This window comes from Salvia hispanica, chromosome 2, assembly GCF_023119035.1.
Source record: "Salvia hispanica cultivar TCC Black 2014 chromosome 2, UniMelb_Shisp_WGS_1.0, whole genome shotgun sequence".
Lineage (NCBI taxonomy): Eukaryota > Viridiplantae > Streptophyta > Magnoliopsida > Lamiales > Lamiaceae > Salvia > Salvia hispanica.
Genome location: NC_062966.1, coordinates 17,352,262 through 17,377,185, shown reverse-complemented (window position 1 = coordinate 17,377,185; position 24,924 = coordinate 17,352,262). Strand labels below are relative to the sequence as shown.

The 24,924-nt window shown below is 34.9% G+C and overlaps 4 protein-coding genes across 8 annotated transcripts; 2 read left to right on the top strand and 2 right to left on the bottom strand.

Moving 5' to 3' along the window:
* Positions 1 to 3,034: 3,034 nt before the first annotated feature.
* On the top strand, positions 3,035 to 5,915 carry LOC125203942 (probable fructokinase-7). The gene is made up of 7 exons (XM_048102465.1): positions 3,035 to 3,263; positions 3,912 to 4,126; positions 4,515 to 4,727; positions 4,813 to 5,010; positions 5,084 to 5,224; positions 5,354 to 5,470; positions 5,548 to 5,915. The coding sequence occupies exons 1-7, from the start codon at positions 3,242 to 3,244 to the stop codon at positions 5,674 to 5,676; spliced, it is 1,035 nt and encodes a 344-aa protein (XP_047958422.1). The 5' UTR covers positions 3,035 to 3,241; the 3' UTR covers positions 5,677 to 5,915.
* A 2,245-nt stretch (positions 5,916 to 8,160) lies between these two features.
* Positions 8,161 to 11,971, top strand: LOC125204819. 3 transcript variants are annotated; one of them, XM_048103557.1, is made up of 9 exons: positions 8,161 to 8,417; positions 8,512 to 8,543; positions 9,112 to 9,209; positions 9,291 to 9,373; positions 10,023 to 10,100; positions 10,180 to 10,281; positions 10,631 to 11,031; positions 11,289 to 11,342; positions 11,844 to 11,971. In XM_048103557.1, exons 1-7 carry the CDS (start codon positions 8,304 to 8,306, stop codon positions 10,919 to 10,921), a joined length of 798 nt encoding a protein of 265 aa, XP_047959514.1. In that variant the 5' UTR covers positions 8,161 to 8,303; the 3' UTR covers positions 10,922 to 11,031; positions 11,289 to 11,342; positions 11,844 to 11,971. The 3 variants fall into 3 exon arrangements, with proteins under 3 accessions (XP_047959514.1, XP_047959513.1, XP_047959515.1); XM_048103556.1 differs by having other exon boundaries at positions 11,289 to 11,971; XM_048103558.1 differs by lacking the exons at positions 11,289 to 11,342; positions 11,844 to 11,971 and having other exon boundaries at positions 10,180 to 10,294; positions 10,631 to 10,767.
* Positions 11,972 to 13,914: 1,943 nt separating this feature from the next.
* LOC125205873 lies at positions 13,915 to 16,658 on the bottom strand. Of its 2 annotated transcripts, none has more exons than XM_048105042.1 (4): positions 16,190 to 16,658; positions 16,035 to 16,111; positions 15,118 to 15,960; positions 13,915 to 14,755 (listed from the first exon to the last, which is right to left on the bottom strand). In XM_048105042.1, exons 1-4 carry the CDS (start codon positions 16,377 to 16,379, stop codon positions 14,060 to 14,062), a joined length of 1,806 nt encoding a protein of 601 aa, XP_047960999.1. In that variant the 5' UTR covers positions 16,380 to 16,658; the 3' UTR covers positions 13,915 to 14,059. The 2 variants fall into 2 exon arrangements, with proteins under 2 accessions (XP_047960999.1, XP_047961000.1); XM_048105043.1 differs by having other exon boundaries at positions 13,915 to 14,737; positions 16,190 to 16,655.
* Positions 16,659 to 19,796: 3,138 nt separating this feature from the next.
* LOC125205874 (MADS-box protein AGL42-like) lies at positions 19,797 to 23,868 on the bottom strand. Of its 2 annotated transcripts, none has more exons than XM_048105046.1 (7): positions 23,043 to 23,868; positions 20,840 to 20,915; positions 20,705 to 20,766; positions 20,490 to 20,589; positions 20,378 to 20,419; positions 20,248 to 20,289; positions 19,797 to 20,151 (listed from the first exon to the last, which is right to left on the bottom strand). In XM_048105046.1, the coding sequence occupies exons 1-7, from the start codon at positions 23,222 to 23,224 to the stop codon at positions 20,020 to 20,022; spliced, it is 636 nt and encodes a 211-aa protein (XP_047961003.1). In that variant the 5' UTR covers positions 23,225 to 23,868; the 3' UTR covers positions 19,797 to 20,019. The 2 variants fall into 2 exon arrangements, with proteins under 2 accessions (XP_047961003.1, XP_047961001.1); XM_048105044.1 differs by having other exon boundaries at positions 20,705 to 20,772; positions 23,043 to 23,804.
* Positions 23,869 to 24,924: the final 1,056 nt, after the last annotated feature.

Here is a 24,924-nt window from a genome sequence, read left to right as displayed (position 1 = left end):
AATTTATAATTTATGATGTTTTAATTCCATGTTCTCTCATGTACTAATTTTGTACCTATAAAAGGCATAGAGTTGTGAATGAAATACACACTAACAAAACATTCTTCATTCTCTCTCAAGCCCTCAACATTTTATTGCACATTTTAGGAACACTGTTTTGCTCGATTTTGAAGCCCCATCAAGTTTATAGGTGCCTAGCACATTTGAGATGCAATATACGTTAGGAGGAATTCGTTTCATCTTTGGGAAAAATACGTCAATCCGAGAGCACTAACCGTGATGTAATTTGTCTTGCGGAAAGAGGGTTTTTCTTGACTAATTTTCATTGTAATTTTCATTGCATTTATTGTTTTTTTTCTTTAATTACAATAGTTAGAGTACCGCGTGTATATGGTTCCAGAATTTTATCTCTGTATTTCTTACATTTCTTAAAGAGGGAAGAATTGTAACATCCTTAACTCAAACATACATAGTATTTATCTTTATCTTTACACAATTTATTATTTTTAGTAGAGAAATATGATGGATTGTTTTAAACATATTTTTCAAAAATGTCAACACTTAATATAGTCTCTTTATCATTGTCCAAATAATTGTATTTGTCTTAATTTCATTTTAAATATGTTTAATTTAATGTCTTTAAGTGTAAAATGAATTGAGGAGTATATATTTATTGAATTTTTATTATATAGTAGTATATTTTTCCATTTTAAATCTTACTATATAATTATATTGTTTCTTATTTTAATTAATCGATTAAAAATTTAAGAGTGAACTACATAAATGGTACCTGATTTTTATTTTATATCGTTTTTGGTACCCAGTGACAAAAATAACCCTATGTACCAAATATGTGATTTTTTTTCATGGAGGATATTTTTGGAAATTTCCATTAAATAGTACCAAATATGTGATTATTTTTTCTTCTTTTCTTATTTCTCTTTTTCTTCTTTAGTTTCTTCTTCTTTCTTTTTTTTTCATTTTCTTCTTTCTTTTTAGTATTTTATCTTCCTTTCTTTTATCTTTTTTCTCCTTAGTTTATGTTTCTTCTTGCTTCTTTTTTCTTCTTTCTTTTTAGTGGTTTATACATACATCTAATTGCATTCATAATATAAATAAAAACAAAATGCCTAATTAAATTAACTATTTAAAGTAATTAAATCAATTGAATATTTTTTATTAAATTATTTTATACTCATTTTAAGGTTGAAACACCTAACTAAAAATATTCAACTTTTTATTTCATTATGAATACAATTCACAATGTTAAATTTTAATTTTTATTAAGGCTATATTGATTAGTTACTAATTTAATGTAAAATAATAATTATAATTATTACATAATATTATGTGATTCATAATTTATATAATTATACTACAATTATTTATTAATTACTATCAGTTTTTAGTATTATAACAATAATAATCTATATTGATTAGTTACTAATTTAATGTAAAATAATAATAATTATTATTAAATAATATTATGTAATTCGTAATTTATATAATTATACTATAATTATTTATTAATTACTATCAATTTTTAGTATTATAACAATAATAATTAAATATAATTGAATGATATTAAAAATAATATTAATATTAATATTAATATTAATATTGATTAATAATAATAATATAAAGAATTAGGAGAATGAGAGAAGATATTATAATATCACTTTTGGTACTAATTTTATGTTTGCCCAAAATACCCTCTATGATATAAATGGGAAAATATTTGTTTAAAGAGCATTTTGGGAAGAAAATTACATTTTTGGTACCTGATGTCATCAGGTACCAAAAATGTGATTTATAGGTACCAAAAACGATATAAAATAAAGATCGAATACATTTTACGTGCGAAAGTGAAAGATCAAATACCATTTATGTAATTGACTCAAAATCTAAAATCGTATGATAAAAAAATATTCCGTCGTGCATCGCACGTGGGTTAACACTAGTAGTAAAATAAAGAACGACTATTTCGCGTGAGAATTTAATCTAAACTCTTTTAATGTAGTGTGACTCTATTTTGGACATTGTTACTATAATTCTTTTATATAGACGATCATGTATCTTTTAAAATTGAATTGTGAAGTTGGATTCACATCTTATGGATTGTGTCCGTCAGTATTTTGAAATTGCTTTCCAATTTTAAGGACAAATAAGTTGCGATTTTGTACAGTGAAGTGCATACGATCACACGTAAAAAATGTTTCTCTTATTAAACTATAAGGTTGTAAGCTGCCTGCACAAGTAAAGAATAGGAAGTGTACCAAAGACGTGAACCTCTTTTATATATATCCACTCACTTTTTAGGATCCTAATCAAAATTCAAGAGATTGGATAGGAAAAACGAATATAATTAGGAGTTTTATATTATCATAAATTATTTATCATATTTCCAGTCGTTATTAATATTTTCCCCACTGTGCCCCTCATTTACTTGAGGCATAATTGACTAAAATTCATCAATATTTTCTAAATGCAAATATAGTAACATTTATATTTTTAAAGCACTACTTTTAAAAATTATTACTTCAATATATTTATATCTTTTTAGAAATGCAAATAGTATATTAAGAAAGGCATGTATAATATCCAATCGATGATGAAATGTGAATATTATATTTAGAATATATGTTGTATAGCTAAACGGTCGATGATGAAATGTGAACATTATATTAAGAAATGGTGCGATAATAGTAAATTAATATGGAGTACAATTAATCTTGAAAATGAATTATACGGTTGAATTTGTGCTGTATATAAATCTAATCGATGATAGAAATGTGAACATTATATTAAGAAATATTGTAATAATTATAAAAACTGAATTTGTGTAATAATTATAAAAACTAAATGAAAAATCAAATAAAAGACATTGAATATTAAGTAAAAGGATCACAAGTAATGTGCTAAGCGGGAGAAATAGCGAAATTGACGCCCACAGAAAAGTAAGATGAATGAATCTTATTCTTATCTACTCACTTTCCCTGTTTTATACGACGCATTCATATAGCTGATCCTCTTTTATCCATTTTTTTTATACTGGATACCAACATCATAGAATCAAGATCTAGCTCTAGTTCTTTCTCATAGACATAGCCGATAAGACAAAATTGTTTTGTTTTTTTCGCTTTTAACTACGCCATCTAGGCACCAAGTTCCAATCCCACCGCTTTCTCTCTCTGTCGTGCGATATTCTCAAAGCTCACTCCGGCCGCGATACCCGCTTCACATGGCGAAGAAATCCATTTCAGGTTCTTCTTCTTTCGTTGCTATTAACTTGCCTGGATGAATGATGAGGTGGGATTCGGTTCAAGTGTTTTTTTGCTGACTAAACATATGACAAAATTGTGATACTATGATTTCTTGGAACATTTGGGTTTTACTAGTTGATTGTTGAATGAGCTGACAGTTGGATTAGTTTTGAATCTTGACAAAGATATCAACTTTCTTGGATTGTCTTTATGGGTTGTTCTTAGATACCTGTTTTAGATGCATCACAACGTATGGTAAACTTGGCAAAGCTTATCAACTTTCTTGTTTATAAATATGGCATACCTATCAATAAATGAGATTCCGAATTCTTCACATTTATTCTTATTGATAACTCGATTGTGAATAAGCCCATGGGAGTCTCTTCATTTCTATCTTTTGCCTTCAGTAGATTCTGAAAGAGGCAGGGCAACTGGCATTGATTTTGAGTTCCTAGATGACGATGGATCAGTTTTAAAATGTTTTTTGCCTAGAATTAAGAATCTCAAAAATGTGGATCAGAGAATAAATGTCAGTTGTCGTCGTTAGCATGCAATCTTGTTTGGCTCTGTATGTGCTTTGAATTGTCTCTTGTAACTACACAGTTCACTCTTATCGTGCATCCTTGTGACTTGTTCCATGATTTATAGGTGATCTTAGTAGACTTTCCATGAATGGTGAAGGTTCAGTTCAGACAAGTCATCTTGTCGTTTGCTTCGGAGAGATGTTGATAGATTTTGTGCCTACGGTTAGTGGAGTTTCACTTGCTGAAGCTCCTGCCTTTCACAAGGCTCCTGGTGGTGCTCCTGCAAATGTCGCTGTGTGCGTAGCAAAACTAGGAGGTTCTGCTGCCTTTATTGGAAAGGTGCATTTCTCTGCTGCCCCTTTCTCTTGTGTGTGTTTTATTAATAGCTTACTTTCTTCTTCTTTTATCACCAAGAATGTGCTCCTACTAATTAACCATTGTTAGATACGGAATAATAAACATGTTTTGAAGCCTTTTGTAGATGATGACATTGTCTGCTTTGCTCGTAATTTTACTCGAGCAGTTCTCAGTGTACCTTGATGAGATATCAGTAAAGTCTAAGGATTTACCTTTCATGCTCTTTGATCTTCCTTTGTAACACTCCTTTTGAATTCCTTTGTTTCCTTTACTACTCCAATTTCAACATGCTGAATATGGCACACTACTTTTCTTATCAAACTTCACATTTGATTAACTGCATACCTGAAAATCAGTAGTACATTCTCAGGTAGGCAAGGATGAGTTCGGGCAAATGCTTTCTGACATGTTGAAAGAAAACAAAGTTGACAATTCTGGTGTGCGATTCGATCCCTACGCAAGAACTGCTCTGGCATTTGTCACACTCAGAGCAGATGGCGAGCGTGAGTTCATGTTCTACCGCCATCCAAGTGCTGACATGCTTCTCAAGGAGTCAGAGCTTGATCTGAATCTTGTCAATAAGGTTTGATTTTCAAAGCTCAATTTCATTAAGAATGAGGCACACTTGATAGTATGCAGGTACACTGAGTGACAAGTATTTGATGCAGGCGTCCATTTTTCACTATGGGTCAATCAGTTTGATTGATGAACCATGTAGATCGACACATCTTGCTGCCATGCGCATTGCCAAGCAATCCAATAGTATACTTTCTTATGACCCAAATCTTAGATTGGCCTTGTGGCCCTCAGAAGATGCTGCTCGCAAGAATATAATGTCCATATGGAATCAAGCAGATATCATCAAGGTGAATCCTAGAAACTATGTCCCATTTGAGAGGCTCGATGTTCCACCATAACATAATTTATTCAACATCACAGATAAGCGAGGATGAAATCTCATTTCTGACCGATGGTGATAATCCAAATGACGATAAAGTGGTGTTGAAGAAGCTTTTTCATCCCAATCTAAGTCTTTTGCTTGTAAGCGAAGGAAAGGCTGGCTGCAGATATTACACTAAGGTTTGTTTGAGATATTTCATTCAGTCTATTTAGTGATTGTAACTTATACATGAAGTCGAAACAACTGTGTATATACCCCTCTCCTAATCAATTATGGTTTCATTGATATCATTCAAATTTTCTTGACAGCAATTCAAGGGAAAAGTTGCTGGTATCAAAGTCAAAGCTGTTGACACAACTGGTGCTGGTGATGCATTTACTGGAGCGATACTTTATTGTTTAGCTGCAGATTTGAATATTTTGAAGGTAACAAAATGTTCTTATATCCTCATAAGCTGTGATAGCTAAAGACGATATGTGACTGGTGATTTTGCTAATGACAGGACGAGGCGAGGTTGAGGCATGCTCTACTATTCGCAAATGCATGCGGAGCACTCACCGTTACAAAGAGTGGCGCCATTCCTGCTCTGCCCACAAAACCCGAAATTGAAAAAATTATACAGAAAATATGAAGTAGTTGTGGCATTAGTAGCTCTTTCTTGAGAGCTGTTGATGCTAAAATAAACATAATTTTCCATGTATGAGCTGATCAGATGACTTCAAAGGTGAAATTTTGGTCAGAGTAGAAGAATGTAGAAGTTGTATGGGAAAATTTAACTGTCTATGCAGTTTTTGTACTATTCATTTTGATTTGATAATTGTTTTAATCACAGATTGAGTTGATGTCTTTCAGCTCCAGCGGTCTTTTACACATCATCTTTACATTCACATGTCTGGTAAAAAAAATTCACTAAGATTCTTGAAAAATATAGTCATCTGCATCCCCGTCTCTTAACCGTCTCATCTCTTCGCTATTCATGGGCCCCACTGTACTTTTCATCTCATCCCTTAACTAAGAGACAACATCTACATCCCTCCATCTCTTAACTATCTCATTTCTTAACTATTAATTCAATTCCATTTTTTATTTTTATTTCCAACAAATTCAATTAATAAAAACACACTTCATTATATAAAATAAAAATTATAATTTAAAGGTCTAAAAAATAAAAAAATACATAATTAAAATCCTAAGAAAATAAAAATACAATAATTAAAATACTCTAAATTAAATTATAAAAACTACTCCGCCGGCGAATCATCCCCGAAGTCGGCGGTGTACCCAAGTTAGATCGAGTCCGAATACCAAGTTGAGCTTTCAAATGCGCAATTCCGTCCATATGAGCTTCAAATTGGGGAGGACTCATTTTTGAAGTGTCAGCCATCATGGCGACCAGGTACATGGACATTAGGGCGTTCGAGCCCGTGCCGGAGCCGGAGCCCTCGCCCGCATGGCTTGATTCGCCGCGGCCCCTCCCCCTCCCTCTCGCTCTCGCCGCCTTGGTCCCTTGCAGCCGACGCCGTGAACTGGAAGAAGACCCCCCTGCATCATCGCTTGGCGTGCCCTCTTGTGAGGTGTTGCCTTCGCCGCCATCACTAGACGAGTAGTGGCCACGCACTGTGTGCTTTGTGCGTTTTGAGCTCGAGCCCGACTTGACACCTCCAGCCCACCTTTCAAGGTGGTGGACGTGCGACCAAACTTCGACATACTTGAAATCTTTACCGACGTCGTCTTTGAAGACCCGCAACGCCGCTCTCAGAATGTCGGCTCCACTGGCTCCACTTTGGTAATTCGCCTCTTCTGCCCTGTATATCGCGCAAAAATTTTTGACATCTTTGTCGCATCGGTCCCAATGACTGCGGAGCATCTTCACGTTGCGGGCAAAGGTCTTCTTCGGCCTTCGTGCGTTGTAAACTTCGGTGACTTTTTTCCAGAAGCACAAGTGGGTTTGTTGATTCCCGACGACGGGATCGTACGAGACGCTGATCCAAGCGTCGTACAACGCCAACGTCTCCTTTTCGCTGTATGGATGACGCCCGCCGTCCCCCACAACCTCGTGCTTTGTCGCCCTCTTCCTCCTCTTCCTCCTCGGCATTGACGCCGATCCTGCCGGAGCCTCCACCTATTGGCCAATCGGGCAAAGTGCGTTCAGGTGGCAAAAAATTCTCCGGAATTTGGAATAATCCCGGCGATTGCCCGTACCTCTGAAGGGGAGGGACGATAGTATGCATCCACATCATAATGTGGTGTTTGGTACGCCGGCGGAGTCGTCGAGGCTTGGGTGCCCGGCGACGAACCGGGAGTACCCAAAAAGTTGTACATGCTCACCCAATTGTCGAACGAGTTCAAGTCTAACTCGCCAGAGCGCCGCCTACCGCCGCTGCCGGAGCCGCCGTCGCTGCTGGAGTTTCCATCGCCGGACATTTTTTCAACAATTGGAAAGAAAAGAATAGATGAGAGTAGTGTTTGTGTGTAAAATGGTGAATGGAGTATTTATAGAATAATAAAAAATAAAATAATTTTTTAAAAAAAATCGACCGTTTGCTGCAACGGTCATTTGACCGTTTAAAAAAAAATTATTTTTTTCGAATTTTTTGAATTAAAAAAAAAATTATTACGTCATAATTCCGACGCCCACTCGCGGGCCGGCGAGTGGGCGTCATGCCATCGCTTAGCGCGCGCCACGTGGCTCGCCAGCTCGAGGCCGGCCTCTTCCGGACGCGTCGCGCGACGAGTTGTCGCGAGCGTCGCAACACTGTCTCGATGCTGTCTCGTCTCGTTGAGACGAGACCAAGACAGCATCGAGCCGCGACGTGGATATTCTCAGTCTCTTATATTTTTTTGTATAATTAATTATTCTACAAAGGTGTAATTCTCGATAAAAGAAAAATAAAAGGTGTACTTCCATTATATCTTAATTCGAAGAGCAATTGTGTAAATAAGATTTATTTTCTTGACAAAACAAGAAAACTAAACAGATCTGTATTTCTTTTTTCTACATTTTCGATTATTAATATATAATTAATGAATGAATTGTGTGCAACAATGAAGAAAACCTTATTTTTTATACGGAAAGCGTGTTTTTAATTGACTAAAATGAGGTGATATGTGAATGAATTATGCCGGCAATAACTCCTCCGTCCACCATTACTCACTAGTTTTTGCTAAAGAAGAATTAGGCAGTAATTCAGCAGCTTCTCTTTCATTTGAAGTTTTAAGCTCGATTTTGAGAGGCAAATTGGCGTCAGATTGTTTGGCATGTCGACGAATCAGAACCCCTGCCCCAACAGCAATGCGGCTACAGTCTTGCTTCCTGAGATCGGGCCAGATGGCTTGGCCCGAGAATCTCCTATCATAGCTTACACCGAGAAGGTATAGTTCCCGAATTCTGTTTTAGATATCACTGCCACTACAAATCACCAATTACTGTTTTCATTGCTTATTTTGTTTTCAATTTTGGGTTCAGATAATTGAAGAGGAGCAGCTTCAGTTGAGGAAGTACGTTAGCTTAATTTCTCTTTATAAATTTATATTCTGATGTGAATTTAGATTAATGAACACACTGATGATCAAAATTCAAGTCAATCTTTCCCAGTGTTACGTATTTATTGTAATTTAGTGTTGATCCCAGAGATCTCTGAGTGTGTGATGTGATAACTTATCAAGACTTTCCTCTCTGGTGTAGTTTATTTGTGTTTAATATCTAAATCAGTAGTGGCGTGTTAATTATTCATTCGTGGCATGTAATATTTAGATGCATTTATGATCTTCAAGTATTCTTGACGTCCAAACTAAGTTTAATTGGAATGCCAGAGTTTGATTAGATTACCATGCCTATAATGGTTCACATAAAATAATTCATAGCAAGCTTCAGTTCTTGGCTGCAATTGAGTTACCATTGTTCTGTTTATAATTGGAGAGAATTCACAGATATGTATATATATATGCATTTTCATTTCACACTGGATAGAGTCATCGTTTAGCAATTCCTCTCCAGTTATCCCACCACGCAAATATCCATTTCAACTTATCAGGTGTGTATAAAATGAATCATATGTCCGCTCAGGTACATTGAAGAAAACTATTCTAAGATTCGTGACGTTGAACGAGAACTTGCAAACCTCTCAATGGAAATGAAGCTTACTGCCGGTCCAAAGAAAGCTGGTATGTTTTTTGTCAGCAATTACTCAGAATAATTTCGCATGTTCTGTAGTATATAATGTCATTCTTGTCTTACTCTATTAGCACTTGAACACCTACGGAAGAAAATAGAAATGTCAACAGAGAGAATTCGTTTGGCTAAGGTGAAAGAAGAACAAGCTAAAAAGGTATGATTCTTTCTGTAAAGGAGCTGATCTTTGTTATCTATCCAATGTATATATACTAAAAGGTCCAAGACGTGAACTTCTTCATGTACACTTTAAATTACCCACAGGGACATCGTGGATTCTTTCTATCTGTTTGATGTTTCCACTTCTAATTGATTAGTAATATACACATTTATCTTTGTTTTCCACTGAAAAAGAATGAGGTTCAAATACATGGTCAAAGATCATTTGAGATAAACTGATACCTACCTCTGCTGGCATTACTCATCAGACACTAGTTTGTATCTTTTTTAGAAGGTATCTCCAGAATATTAAGCAAACTAAAAATCTGATTTCTTTCATTAGCTTCTTTTGTCAGCTGTTAGTGAGAACTAGAAGTAGTCAGCATAACTCATTCTGTACTTGATTTTTCACTTTTTCCCAGTCATATTCTTCATAAATGGGATGAAAATACATGATAATATTTCTAATCTTCTGTATTTGTGCTATGCTAAGTGGGTCCATTTTTTTACCTGAAAATGTCGTCTTTGGTGTATACTTTATCTAAGATTTTCATTCTTCTCTAACGATGAAGTTTTCTTCTGAAGTTCTCAGATGATCATTTTTACTTCTCTGTGTATTCTCTGATAAACATTCTGCTTATCACTAGGCCTGGGAAGCAGCAGCAAAAGATGTGCAGGATGAGGAAGCAATCAAACAGAAGCTTTGCAATGATCTAAATAATCTGGTATTGATATTTAATGGAAACGGATCATGTTAGTTTATTTGAGTACTTTTATCTCATCTTAAATTATATGCTCTTGCAGGTCCAGGAAAGTAGCAACAGCCAGCTTGCTAGACTGGAGGAACTGAAGCGCCGTATGAAGTCTCTGAACCCAAGTAGATCTTCCAATATACACAAGCCCTCAGTATGATTCACATGTACCTTCATCTCCGATTATTCATATGCACCTAATTTGTGTATGGTTAATGCATTTGGTGATGGTTCATATACTTGGCATTCCCAGTGAACAAATATGACTTACCTCCCTATATCATTTTATCCTATTTGATCATTTGATGTCACATTTCGGATTCCAAAATTTTGAAGTGCAGAAATAATTATTTTTTTACTTATGGTCATACATAACACATTTGTTAATACTTGATCCTCACCCATTCCCTGCGACATAAATCACCGACTAACAAAAATCGAATAACTCTAACTAGGCATTAGTTTAGAAATTTTGACAATTTTCGGCTAATTACAACGTGTAGGAGGGAAATCAAAGGCTGCCACAGGGTAGTACAGTTGAAGTTTCTTCTGCTGCTCAAAGCACATCGGGACCACCTAGTGGAGCTATGGGAACCATAGCTACTGAAGTTAATGCACAGAACTCCATAATAACTGAGCAAAACCGACAGCCTTCTAGCGACAGCGAGGGACGAGGAAAGAAGAAAAGTTCAAACCAAGGAAGAATAAGGGGAATAGGGGCAGTACCTAAGGGCAGAGGGCATGCAGCACCTGGTTGGACTGGAGCTGGTTTTGATGTGGATGGCAGAGGTTGAGAGTGAACACATTCCTTACCAAATTGTGGCGCTCGACTATTTTTTAAGACCCATTTCTCGTTTATTTTATTGGACTAAATCTAGCAGGTTACCTTGACACAAACTAACAGGTTATAATCTCTGTTCTCTTGAATCTCGATCATGTAATATTCGATTTATCTAACATGAATAAACTTGTCCATATTTCACAAATGAAATATTTTGGCACTCCACTTGAAGTGATGAGTATGACCCTCAAGGCCTCAACTATGGACAAGTAGTTAAGCCTTGTTAGTTGTAGATTTGAATTGCAAATTATAATGATTTTTACATGAATGTGAATTTGCTTCAACTTGGGTGATTGATGATCCATTTGTACCTGCCACAGATTTTTCCTGCTGAAGAATGGAAACTGGCAACCATCATTGTTTGAGACTGACAAGTAAGTAATTGATGGTTTAAAATGTGTTACTATATTAAATTGACCCCATCTATTCTATTGATAGCCTAGTTTCACAAAAACAAGAAATTTATTAAAATTGATGGTGCAACATTGAAATGAAGAGAGCTCTTCTTGGATCTCTTTCCCTCATTAATGTGGTAGCCAATTTCTTGTCATATGTTATAATAACCCATGTGCTCCCTCTATTCAAATTCGCATTTAACCCTGCATGTGCACTTTTCCATTTCTCATCTTTTTCCTATCTGGTAAATCATTTCCACCCCCCTCTTTATTTGACTTTTTACATTTATGGCAATTGTATTTCCATCAAATAAATAAATGTGCAACTCATAATTTATCTTTTGAATGTGTGCATAAGCTTCACATATGATGTGCACTTACATGCAATGGATTGGTGATACAAGAAAACACCACAATAAATAAAGTGAGTAAATAGGAAAGAGATAAGTAGAGACTGAATCTGAGATTATTACCTTACAGAGGAATGATAGCTCCCCCTTACGACATGGTGGGTGTCAGTCACACTCACTCATTTGTATGCTTCAATAATACTCCCCCTGCACCCTGTGTTTGTATTATTATTTGATGGAATAAAATATGTTTTTCAATTTTTCATGTTCCACTACGGTCCATTTTATTTTGAAATGAAAGATACTTAGGTACTCCTATATAGTTTATTGTTATAAAAATTAATGTTATGTTGGAGGAAGTACAGAGATAGATGATGATGCCATGGCCCATGGTTGCTGAGGTTATTCAGTGCAAGAAATGATGATATGCTTATTAAATATATTCTCCATGTTTTGTTTCTTCCAATCTGCACTGACACCTACCGGTAGAAACTCTCAGTATATACTATTATTATATACTTACAAATATATAATTAATTATAATTCTGAGATCACTGTGCTTTGTGTCTCTGGTCGGGCTTATCCCCAATTTCAAATTGGTGAGTATCTTCAGCAAATTCAAATCAATAAGAGTATATAGTATGTTTTTTTTTTAAATAATTTTTTTTTAAGAAATTGATGTTTTCTGATAGCAAGTAGCAACCTGGATGTGACTTGTGAATTTAAAAATGAGTACTCATACCTATTTATACGCTTTTTTTTAATAAATAAACTAATTACTCTGTATCAATATAATAATCTAATCGTTTTAAGAAAGAATACATCTTTATTTTGAGATGACAAGATGTTTTGTACTCTCTCTTTCCTTCTATACGATAAAAGGCCCTCCACATGAAAGTAGATTTCATTGCTGGACACAAAAAAGTGAAAAAGTAGGGATTTTTAAATCAGAATTTATTGGGAGAAAATCAACTTTCTATCTTTTCTACTAGAGATTTATTGAGGTTGGACTATATCTGTATATTGGTGCTAGCTCATCTTTCCATAAATTGAGAATCATATGCTCATGATTCTCCATTTTGTGCCCACTTTTTAGGAAAAGTAATTCATAAAAGCACTTGGATAATTTAAGTTCATAAAATTTTCTCAAAACTCATCTATTTTGGTATTTATTTATTTCTCCCAACGTTATTTACTTTTACAGAAACAAACAAATCATTTTGAATCTTTTTTATTAATAAATAGTATGCTGTACTGCTATTGTGCTAGGGTATATATACACATTTCCACGAGCCCCACTTAAGATACTCACATTTGTGTGTATATACGTTGGATGGAAATTTGTGCACTTCTAAATGTTCGATACACATCTTAGCTGAAGTATGTAAAATTTTAATTAGAATGTATTTTCTTAATTAAGTATTCCTACTATATTATTCATGGAGTTTGATTAATGCAGAACTTATTTAAATGCAAAACGCATACCAAAACACGAAAAATCATTGTTAGATAACATTATTGGTTTGTTTTTAATTCATTAATATTTTCTGTGCAATATGTTTAACACGCGAGATGAATGAACTATTACACATATTTTTTTTAGAATGAACTACGAATAAATTACTACTCCCTCTGTCCCGCTTAAGATGATACGTTTTCCTTTTTAGTTTGTCTAATTAAGATGACACATTTCCTTTTTTGGAATCTTTCTCTCTCCAATTAATACACCAACCACTTTTTCTCACTCCAATTAAAATATTAATCTTTCTTTCTCTTTCTATTTTAATACTTATACCTACATCTTCTCTCTCCAATTAAACACTTTAACCAATAACTCTTAAAATCTCGTGTCGGCTAAGGAATGTGTCTCTTAGCCGGGACGGAAGGAGAAATAAACTTCATACTCCCTCCGTCCCAACTTAATTGTCACTCTTGGAGTAGGCACTAGTATTAAGAAATGTAAAGAAAAATTCGTTGGAAAAGTTAGTGGAATGTAGAATCCATTTCTTTATATTAGTTTTATAATAAAATGTGAGTAGGGTGAGTTAGTGGAATGTGAGACCTACTTACCATTTATCTTAAAAATGAAGTGTGAAAATTAAGTTGGAATGGATGGATGGAGTATTACATAACAATGACCTCTATATTATATTTTGCATCGTGTATTTAAAACTAATTTTGCAATTAACACAAACTTATGATTCATAGCTAGGAATTTAATTAAGTACATTAATCATAATTAGTGAGCTTGAGAATTAAAAAAAAGGGAAGATTAAAAAAAACATATGTAGATTTAACAAAAAATTAAAAAAAAAGTAGTTATTGGTAATTTTGTACAACAATCCATTATGCCACGTGGATGATTCCCTGACGTGGAATCTGGTCACGTGCCACCCACCTCCTCTTCCTCTCCGTACGGACTCCGTCCGCCACCGTTTCAATGAGTAACCGCTCCACAATCTCAGCTTCCACCTCACGCACCAACCGCTCCCCTTCCTCCTCAAAATACTCATTCACCTCCGTCTTCCTCAGATCCTTCTCCACCAACAAATCGATATCTTCAAGCACCTGACAGTCCTTCGCCGGAAAATTCCCAATCCTCTCACACAGATCATCGACCAAAGAGAATTGATCCGCCGGAGATTTATGAATCCAGGGCTTGTAATCCAAGTGCGGCCTCAAAATATCAGCCAGGATCTCGTCCACCAGCTGGAATATCAGCTTCCGATTGCAGCGGCGGCTGAGGACGGCGGCGGAGGGGGCAGCGGCGGGGTGGAAGAGCTCGAGGTAGTAAAAAATTGAGGGATCCAATGGGTGGGAAGGGGTGTGCCATTTGCCTAGGGTTAGCGGTGTTAATTTGTCGATTATGCCGGAGCGTTTGAGGATTTTCTGGATGTAGCATCTGTACTCCTCCGCGTTACCGCTGTGTGGCGCGGTGGCGAGTATTTTATCCGGCTGCTTGTACGACCGGCTCGTATCACTAGATAACTGTGTGTTCCTTTTCGATGAAAGAGCATCTGATACCTGCAACCCAAAAAAAACCTAAATTATTTTAAAATATTAATGCAAATAAAAATCATGATAACGACATGTATTTTTGGATTTTCTAGCCTATATTTGTTCTAGCTCCCTCTCATGATTTCCGCGATTTTTATGATTTACTAAATACTCGTCCACTTGTGTTATCGAGTAAAAACATATAAAGAATAAACAAGCAAATGACCCTTTTGACCAGAAAAGCTATGATTTATAACAATTTTGTGATTTAGCATGTAGATTGGGGCCTGAAATTGAGTAGGTGTATTGTATTTTATCGGAAGGTATAATCTTTCCAAAAAAAAGGCTGCAGATATGAACAAGAAAGCCATAAAAAATGGTGAAAGAAAACAGAGAGCCTTGAATACCTGTTTTTGAGGTAGTTTAGTTGCAGGAGGGGAAGGACCTTTCTTGACCGGCACAATTGTGGGACCACTTAAATGAATGAGCTCACTCGACAATGGAGCTTTCTTGGACTTGTTTTTCTTCTTCGCTGCCGGCGATCGGACAAATGGCTCTTCTTTCTTGTTTCTGATGGCTTGATGGCTTGTTTTTGGGCCTATTTTCACCCTGTTTCCCTTGTTAGGCTTAGGCTTGGACGGTGGTGGCGGATTAGTGTCGGAAGAGGTTGAATTTCTTGGACTTTTGTTGGTGTCTGAAATCCTCAACTTGGGCGATGATTGCTTGGTATCGTTGGAGTTCTTCTTGGAGAGTTTGATGATGAGATTTTGATCTCTTCGGATTTCGTCTCTGTTTGTGTTGGTGATGTCGACGAGCCCCACTCTTCTGCTCACGCTCTCTTTAACTTGCTTCAAAATCTGTTTCGCGTAATGTCCCGGGCTTCTGTTCTCATCTTGCTGCTGCTGCTGCTGTCGGAATCTGGACCTTGGGCTTTTGAATTCATCGTTTGTGTTGTTGCTGTTCTCCTTGTTTATCTGCAGGGAGAGGCGGTGGTACTCCATTCTGGGCGTCTCCGGCAGAGAGCGAGCGCCGACTTTGATGTCGTCGTCGTAGAAGCATCTGGTTTGGTTGAGATGGGATTTTGGTGGGGGTTTGGAATTGGGACAGGAGAATGAAGGGGAGGTGGTGTTGCTTTCTGGAAGCAAATCCAGCCCCATTAGCCTGGCTACAAGATTTGGGGTCTTGGTTGAGGGTGAATCAATGCTCTCGGAATCCTCTTTTCTTGAAATCGTTTTGATCTGTATCCCACCCTGATGGAAACTTACAATTTCAGCTCATGAATTGGAAACTCACATTTCATTTCTATAGTATTAGTAGTACTTACTGGGAAATTTAAATTCTCTTGTTGTTTAATGGGGGGCGCCTCCTCCAGCTCCATGCTGTTTCTTGGCGCCTCCACTCCTGCATGGTGGACACAAATATTAGTACTCCTACTATGTGGTGAGAAAGAGAAAGAGAGAAAAAGATTATAAGTGGTACCTTTAAGTTGAAATGTGGTGGCTTCTTGTTGAAGAAAAGGATGTTGGTGATTGAGAGGGAGGTGGTGGTGCATATCGAAGAGCTGAAAAACGGCACACATGCAGCCGGCAGAGGTGCTCTCCTCCTGCTTGGCCCTCCGCCTTCTGGAGGAGGAGGCGCCGCCAATCCAGTAAAGCCACTCTCTGCCCATGGATGAATGAGACAAGCGCTGAAAGTGAGGAAGAGAGGGAGGGGGAGCGCAGTGGTGATGGAGATACTCACTTAAAAAGATGCATATGGTAATGAAACAGTTAATTATTTTAGATGGGGGGGCCTCAGTCTCTCTGTTTGGTGGTCTTGGGAATAGGAAGGATGACGAAATGACCACGCTCTCTTTCTTGGATTTTTATTTGTAGAGATGCATCAATATTGTGTGTGTGTGTGTGTCATGTGCGTGTGCCATAATTTTTAAGGATTGGGTCGGGATCTGCAATATTATCAATATGGAGTATATGTATATGCCACACCACAACCACCACCACATTTCTTTACAATAATAATTTTTCAAATTTCCCCACTACATGACCGTTAATAAGTCAGTGTTTCCAATCTAATCTATTTGAATCTGGTGTATATCTTAATATATTGGACACACACAATCTAATTAATGTAATCACACCACAAGAAAAGCTGTTAATACCTCCCTGCTCTATATTTTTTCTTTATTTTTAATGTGAGCATTGGTTTAATTGAATTCAAGACTCAAAAATTAGCTTATATTTTCCAACACACGACCTTTTCTGAAATGGAGTAATCAATAGCTTATAAATAAACTTCCACTCATTCTCCCTAAGCTTTTTTGCTCACGGGGTCTGATTAACAAATTATTTATCTATAATATTCTAATGTGTTGTTTGGCTTCGAGACTCAGATTTTATTGTTCAAATAACATAATACTACTTGACGTCAAATCCAAAGAGTATGAACATTTACTCTAAATCCAAAGAGTACGAACATTTAGTTTGACACAAGTTTTAATATATAATTAGAAAAGTAAAAGAGATAGAGTGAATACGTTTTTAAAGTATTGTTAGTGGAGAATGTGTCTCACCTTATTAGAGAGAAAAAAATTACAAAATTAGAAAGTTCATACTACTACTTTTCAGGAATGGAGGGAGTAGTGCATATTACTACAGAGTAATAAAATACTACTCTCTCCGTTTTCTAAAAATAAAAACCTTTTTTTTTGGGCAATTTTCTTAAAATAGAAACACTCTATTTTAGAAAAGTTATTTTTCTATGAGATGAGATCTATTTTTCATTAACACACTTTTTCTTTCTATCTCTTTCTTTTTATCAATTTCGCATTGAAACTTATGTCATTTTGAAAATTATATTTTTAGGAAGAGTAATAATAAACAACCAAATTTTGTACAACCAAAATAAGATTATGTTAATAATTTTTGATGTATTAATTATATATTAAAATTATAAATATAGTAAGTGGACAAGTTAAAAAGACTTATTAGCCTTTAACCTCATTTTTTATATTTATATTTGAATTTCCTTTCTATTGTTTTCAAAATTTGAATTAAAATATGCACTAATTACATTTATGGTTTTAAAAATATAAAAAATATTATACAAAAATCAGAAATATATGACTATAATATTATGCATTTCTATGTACTATATATGCATTCAAATATTTTAATTAAACGTATAAATAAACCTATTTTTTATCAAATAAACTAATTTTTTATTATATAAAATTTGATCACATAGATAGCAGTATGTCCCATCATGAGAGTCGTGTGGTGTGAGGTGCGATGTGATCGAGCATTGGCGATCCACCGTCCCATTTGATAGGCCATAGCTGCTAACATTTAGAATTTCTGTAGGACCACTGTTCCATTTCCCTACCATTTATTCCTTTTTTAAATTTATTACTAAGATTACTTTACATATGTGCAATCCCCGCCCTTATTTATGAGTACATAGCAGCTTTCGAGTAGCCCCGTTGGGCAATCCCAAAATTTGAACGATTAGGGTTATGTCGAAAATTTCTAACCTGATCAAATTATAGTTTGATCATCGCACTTGATAAACTCACAATCCAAATAAAATTGATCCGAAATCCCTTTTACTGATCGGATTAATATTCTTTACATAACATAAAAAGCTGCTTTTCGAGCCATTTTTTCTTTACTTTCTCTTTAACTACCAAGGCTTCATAACTCATAAAGGTGTAAATGGAGATAAATCTACATAAGTTATATAAAAAATCTTTGAGAGACAAACGAGCATAGTATTTACGACACATTAAAAGATTGAAACACATATGTGTTTTTAATTAGGTTTGAATTGGAGCATTTTTTTTACTAGTACTCCATATTCTTTTGTGTTTTAAGTGAAGAGAGAATAAGATAAAAAAAAGTGATATTTATATTTTTTGAAAAGGTTGGAGACATTTTAAAAAGAAAAGCGTGTCAGATATGAAGTACTCCATCCGTCCCAACTAAGTTGAGTCAAAACTTTTGGGCACGGAAATTAAGATATTGAGTTGAAAAGTAGAAAAGATAAAGAGAGTAAAATATGTAATGGAATACAGTAGAAGTGGTTTGATATTTTGTTTTTTGTAAAAAAAATAAAATGACTCAACTTAGTTGGGACATCCCAAAAAGGAATACGACTCAACTTAGTTGGGACGGAGGAGTACTATATGTTCATGCAAACAAGTGCAAAAAATTTAAAATTGTGAATTTTGAGTACATGAAATGTAAGATAGATAAATAGGTGCGATGGAATGAAAGATTAGAGTACAAACATTCAATAGCAGCAAATCCCACATATATGCATACGTGCCATTTTAGCCTTTTTCGAAGCAAACAAAGTTTGAGGTACCCAAACCACTACTTCATGTATCAATATCACCCTAATCAATTATATGAAAATGAATTATTGACATCTCTTACAAAATGCTATGTCCAAATTTCACGGAGGATTGTGTCAGTTATATCACAAGATGTTTTCTATAATTTGGGGTGCATCATCATGTTCTTGTGTGACCATATTTTAATACCACTTTTCCTTTTCAAACTCATGCGATCGATTCAATTTCCTAGTGATGATGGCTATGTTTCAGCTGATTTGGGTGTGTTGTTGGATGCAGATTGTAGATTATCCAATTCAAAAACTGACCAAGTAATTGAGAAGTATTTGGTAGAGAGTGAAAAATCAAAAGGTGGAGCCAAATGCTAATTAATCATAACATACTACTATTAATTAAAACTTCATATTGTGTGGCCAGTTTAAAAAGTTATGTGCAGTTTTGTGTATTATCTGACAATAACTTTTATTACTACTCCATTAAATACACAAATAAACAATAATTTGACTTGTTTGAAATCCCAAAAACCCAACAACACTATAGACCTCTCACCATCTTTCAAACAAAACAGCACAACCATCTTTCAACTCAGTTTTCCAAAAAAAATCAATATTCTATCAAACCTAGAGTTGAAAATATTTCTATTGTTAATTTTTCTATGGATTTTGAAGATGAATCATAGGCACAATATGGAGTACAGTACTACAGTATATTATAGTGAAAAAGGAAGATTAAAGATGCATCCAAAAGAATTTCCAGCCCACAATGGCCCAATTTATCTTAGGATGTCCAATCCCTTATACTAGTATTGAACAATGAAATATCCCATTACATTTTTATTTTGCTAGTTCTAATGGCCCACTATATATACTGAACAACAAAATACACTTATTTGTTTAACGTATATATTTACGATAAATATACTTGTCTATATGTATGCCATAAGAAAAAAAAAGCATTTTTATTTGCTAGTAAAAGTTGAGAAATCACGGGCTTTCCTTGTAGTTGGTGGGCCGATGAACAACTCGGTCACAACCTCCGAGCTCAGTGTGGTTTGGCTCTGACTCTCTCTTTCTGCTTCCCTAACTTCACACTGCACAATCATTCCATATTTTAAACTTAAAAATCCAACATTCATTTACAATCCAACATGGAGATGATACTAAATATATTGATGTAAAAAAGTTACCTTTTGGCGCAACTTGGAATTTTCTTCCAACAAAAACTTCTCCTGAAATTGCAAATGATCGAGTATACTAAAAATTTATGACGCTTTAAATACAGAAGCTAACACAAGTGTGTTGCATGCATGATCATACCTTTGCAAGTAGTTTTTCTGTTTCCTCCTTGTATAGTTGAGCCTAGAAGAAAAAAGTATATATTAGAGATAGTTTACACATAGATCATGATCAAATGGTATGATTAAATTACCTTTCTGGCCCTGACATTGTGTAGGCTTCGCTGGAGCTGGTTTTCGGTTTCGTGGAGCTCTTGCAATGAATAAGCTCCAAGGTTTTGCCCTAAAAGCTTCCTGTTTCATCCATATGCAATACAATAATACAACAGCTAGATGAGTTTATTAATTAGAAGGAAGCAACTTTTTACAACTTGTGAAAGAAGAGAAAAGGTGAAGAAGACAAGACAACCTTTGGGAATTCTCTAGTAGCTCTATCTTCTTCATCATCAACGCTGCTTCATGCTTTAAATACTGCAACTGAATTTTTACTAGATATTCAAATACATGCATGTAAATATAGAATTGAAAAAATAATTTAACAAACCTTCATGCGTTGTTCGACTTCATTGCCCCGCTCTTCTCTTGCACGTTCAAGATATTTCTCTATGGACTTCTGCATGCTAAAAATTATAAACAAAATTAGATTTGATGAAATATATTCAAAGTAAAGTGAAAGATTTATTCTCCATCAAATTCTATTCGTGTTTATAGCAATTAGTATGCGGACAACTACACATTACAAGCATCTTTAGTGCTATGATAAAATATACTCCTACTATACACTACTGAAATGCAGGTAAAAGTATGATGTTTTTATTGATCCTTGCATATACTATTAGATTTAAATTCTGTCCCATAGTTTTTTCTTGTGTTCAAATTACTCATGCCTTACTATTAAATTTCCTACTCCATTAGTACTATAAGGAAAGTAGTAGTAGTACTATACTGAACATGATTTAGAGTTATTATAAAAAATTGAAACTTAAGAGGATTATGCACATCTATATTTAGAATAATAAAGTAATACTAGTAACTAAGAATTGAAAGCTAATTATTTACAAATGACAAATTCTAAATGGAAATAAAGAACCCTACTTAATATTTGTATAATTAGTCTGAAATTTTTTTCTAAAAAAATCATGGTGAAACACAAATGAGACACCAAAAGTGGAATTGTTGATCTCAAGTCCTATATAAATAACTACCGTTGCTTGAAACCATAATAAAAGATGAATTTACAGTTACATGCAGTATAAAGCATGGTATTTACAAAGAAAGATAAAACGGAGAAATGAATAGGAAAATACCAGAAAAATATACTTGTAGTTACCTTATTAATAAACATATAATTGGTACTGGTTTGATCATGTATATGTTCTGATCTTCTTTATTAACTGATATTGGTAAACCAAATCTCTCTCTAACCTTACATTTTCTAAAGATATATAGTTGTATAATCATACATTTCAATTGCTAATTAAATTCTATTATAGCTATTTTATACTTTTATTGTATGGTAACTAAAATGATAAAAATCCAGTTCAGATATCAATATAGTAGCTAGTATCTTATAAAGTGAGAAGTAAGTGACTTCATGTATGTTTAGTTTACCTAAACACCAAAGGCAACCAAACAATCAAGGTAACACTTAAAAGTGATACTCCCTCCGTCCACTAGTAGAATATTGAAGAAAGTGGAACTTATACTGGAAATTTCTATACAACCAAAAATAATACCACTCCATCCGCAATTAAAATAATCACATACCAAACCATGCGTAGCTTCAAAACACTGCTCAAGAACTCAGATATTTTTCAAGAGCTGTGGTCAGATGTAATGTAGCAGAAGGTGGTAGCAAATACATATGAAAACTTTTCATTTATTCAGCCAACTCCTAGTCTAAGTGTACAATTAATGTTGGCAGAATTTTAAATCTAGTTACCGTGCACACCATATAAACCACCAACCAAGTTTCGAAGGTTTTAAGTACAATAATATTAGCTCATAAATTAGTATAGATGTGAATAGACATAGACAGTAATGGCTCATAAAAATTCATCCTAGTTAACGGCAGATTTTGTCATTTAATTGAGTGCTAATACACATATTTCAGCAGTTAAATGCTCAGGAAACATGTAAATTAATTCAACTACCCACTCAATAAAATATTCATCATAATCATTTAGGCCACACTTGAACTAAATTTAAGAAACCAATCTAATGTTATCGATGCTCCTAATTATGCATGAGAATTCCAAAACTTGCAAATGTTTCGAACTTGTAACCTAATTTATATTTTATTCATGTTGATAAAACACTGTGGTAAACTCCAATAAGGCAATAAATATCATTTTCCTCACTCCTTATAGGAGTAGTAGATAAAATTTGATATTAGACCCTTATTTTCTGAAAAAAAAGTACCTAGGCACACAGCCACATTGAGAGAAATTACTGTCCCAAATGTACTGAGTCAATATTTGAATCATCATAGGGATAGAACCATATATAACAGTGAATAAGAGTAGTACAATAGCGAAAGTGGAATTAAAAAAGCCAAAACAAGTGCACACTGATCAAAGTTAATCAAGAACATTAAATAATTAGTACTCCACTTAATCCGACTTAATTTGTGAAGGAACAAATTATCCACTCAATCCGACTTAATTTGTTGGTTGATTGCAAGAAAATGAAGAAAGAAATAGTACTCTTATGATTAAAAATGAGTGAAGAGCATAAACATAACTCACTTGGAGCTTGAGAACTCATAAAGTCTTCCTTTTTGAGAGAATATGATCAAAGCAACTTCTGCATCGCAGAGCACTGAGAGCTCATATGCCTTCTTCAATAGCCCGTTTCTGCGCTTTGAAAAGGTCACCTGCCTGCTTGTTGGATTTTCAATGCGCTTCATTTCCACCTTCCCTCTCACCATTTTCCCCCTCTTTCTGGCTATCAATCAATTTGATTGTGGGAAAGTTTTACAAAAAGGAAAAAGGATGAACTCCCATGAATCCCAGATAGAGAAACATGTGATGTGAGAGAGAGAGAGAGAGAGGGAGGGAGTTATATGGAGAAATGAGTGAGATATTTATGGATAAAAAATGAGAATTGTAGATCAGGAGATTGGGGGGGACCTTCCAATGACCCCTATAAACCCTAATTAATTTTTACAAGCCAAGAAATCAAAATGTGCTCAATCAAGGCGCTACAAGCTATGAACCCTAGATTTCTTTTTTCAAGAATTGACTAATCAAATTCGGGCAGGACTACGCCAAAATAGGAAAACTAACAAACGATAAAATCTTGTGCTAAAAAAAACAAAATCAACCGCAACAAATCAGTAGTACGGAGAAGAAGAACTTGAGCTGGAAACCACAATGGGGAAGTAGAGAGAGATACACTGAATAATAAGAACAAGAGAAACCATTTCAAGTTTCAACAATTGGAATGAGCCGAGAATATTTGAGCAACAAGAATAATACAAAGGGTTTTTTTTTTTCTTTTCAATTTTAATTATCTGACAATTATTGATGAAGACAATCTCTTTATTTTCATACCGCAAATTAAAGAATCCAACCTTTCCATATTGATCATCTATCAGCCCGGTCATCCCACGAAAAGGGAAAGCTACACAAAGAGGAAAAGGCCCAAATAAAAATAATAAATAAAAATCCATGTTTTGTTTTGGTTTTCTAAAAATGTTGTTATATTAGAAAAAATGGAACTTGACTGTTTAGAGCTATGGGAGGATGAGCTTGCAGAAAGAGGAAATTTTAATGATAAATGGAGGCAGTAAGTATAACATTAACATCATCGTACTTTGATGTGATGCATCAACGAATCCACTTCTGACAGCGCATCTTATTGTACACCATTTCGAAGCCAGTGGGCAATTGGGGTATCCCATATGTCACGTGGCTCCGCCTATTTGGCACAATTTAGAGTCTCCACAATAGTGGACTAGATAGCGCCTTGTGGATGCTTTGAGCAATGGAAGATACCGTTCCCTCAGAACGGAATGCAGTCGGCATATGTTGCATGTGTTTCGTGTAGTCTCAATTCCGAGAGTGAGGTGGTGGTTGTTCAGTCATGCGCTCACGGCCTTTCATCTAATGATGTCGCGATCTGAAGCCTACTCGCATTGTCGCAGACCCACGAAATTGCCTTTGTTTTGTTTGATTTTTTAATTTTATTAATTGAGGAAATGATTTTAAACATTATTAAAAAACGTGGAGTATATGTATCAAACGAATTTCTATCAAGTTGTTTTTAAATTTTGTTCTCTCTAGTATATTTTACTACTATTATCTTATTTAATTCAGGACTGTTTTACATTTCAAAAATCTCTTTTACCTTCAATTTTCTTTCTAAATTTTTGCTGTGTCCGATAGTGAATAGACCCAATAGTAAGTCAACATATTTGCCATTTTCATGTCGGACTTGGATCTCCTGCTTTAGCAAAATGCATAGTAGAAGTTACTGTGCACATCACCTATCTCCATTTGTTTTTATGAAGTTATACAATTTTCTTTTATAAAACAAATGGAGGGTGGTGATGTGCACAACATCCCCTGCTGTTCATTATGCCACAGCAGGGGATCCAAATCCCTCCATATCGGCACCCATGGGCGG

Coding starts and splice junctions, on each gene's coding strand:
- LOC125204819 (XM_048103557.1), top strand. CDS start 8,304: ATGTCGACGAATCAGAACCCCTGCCCCAACAGCAATGCGGCTACAGTC. Junction 9,374..10,022: donor AAGAAGAACAAGCTAAAAAG/GTATGATTCTTT, acceptor GCTTATCACTAG/GCCTGGGAAGCAGCAGCAAA. Junction 10,101..10,179: donor GCAATGATCTAAATAATCTG/GTATTGATATTT, acceptor ATGCTCTTGCAG/GTCCAGGAAAGTAGCAACAG.
- LOC125205874 (XM_048105044.1), bottom strand. CDS start 23,224: ATGGTGAGAGGGAAGGTGGAAATGAAGCGCATTGAAAATCCAACAAGC. Junction 20,916..23,042: donor TATGAGTTCTCAAGCTCCAA/GTGAGTTATGTT, acceptor TATAATTTTTAG/CATGCAGAAGTCCATAGAGA. Junction 20,152..20,247: donor ATTCCAAGTTGCGCCAAAAG/GTAACTTTTTTA, acceptor ATGATTGTGCAG/TGTGAAGTTAGGGAAGCAGA.
- LOC125205873 (XM_048105042.1), bottom strand. CDS start 16,379: ATGGGCAGAGAGTGGCTTTACTGGATTGGCGGCGCCTCCTCCTCCAGA. Junction 15,961..16,034: donor AAGAGAATTTAAATTTCCCA/GTAAGTACTACT, acceptor AGTTTCCATCAG/GGTGGGATACAGATCAAAAC. Junction 14,756..15,117: donor CTAAACTACCTCAAAAACAG/GTATTCAAGGCT, acceptor AAAATAATTTAG/GTTTTTTTTGGGTTGCAGGT.
- LOC125203942 (XM_048102465.1), top strand. CDS start 3,242: ATGGCGAAGAAATCCATTTCAG. Junction 3,264..3,911: donor GGCGAAGAAATCCATTTCAG/GTTCTTCTTCTT, acceptor CATGATTTATAG/GTGATCTTAGTAGACTTTCC. Junction 5,225..5,353: donor GCTGCAGATATTACACTAAG/GTTTGTTTGAGA, acceptor TTTTCTTGACAG/CAATTCAAGGGAAAAGTTGC.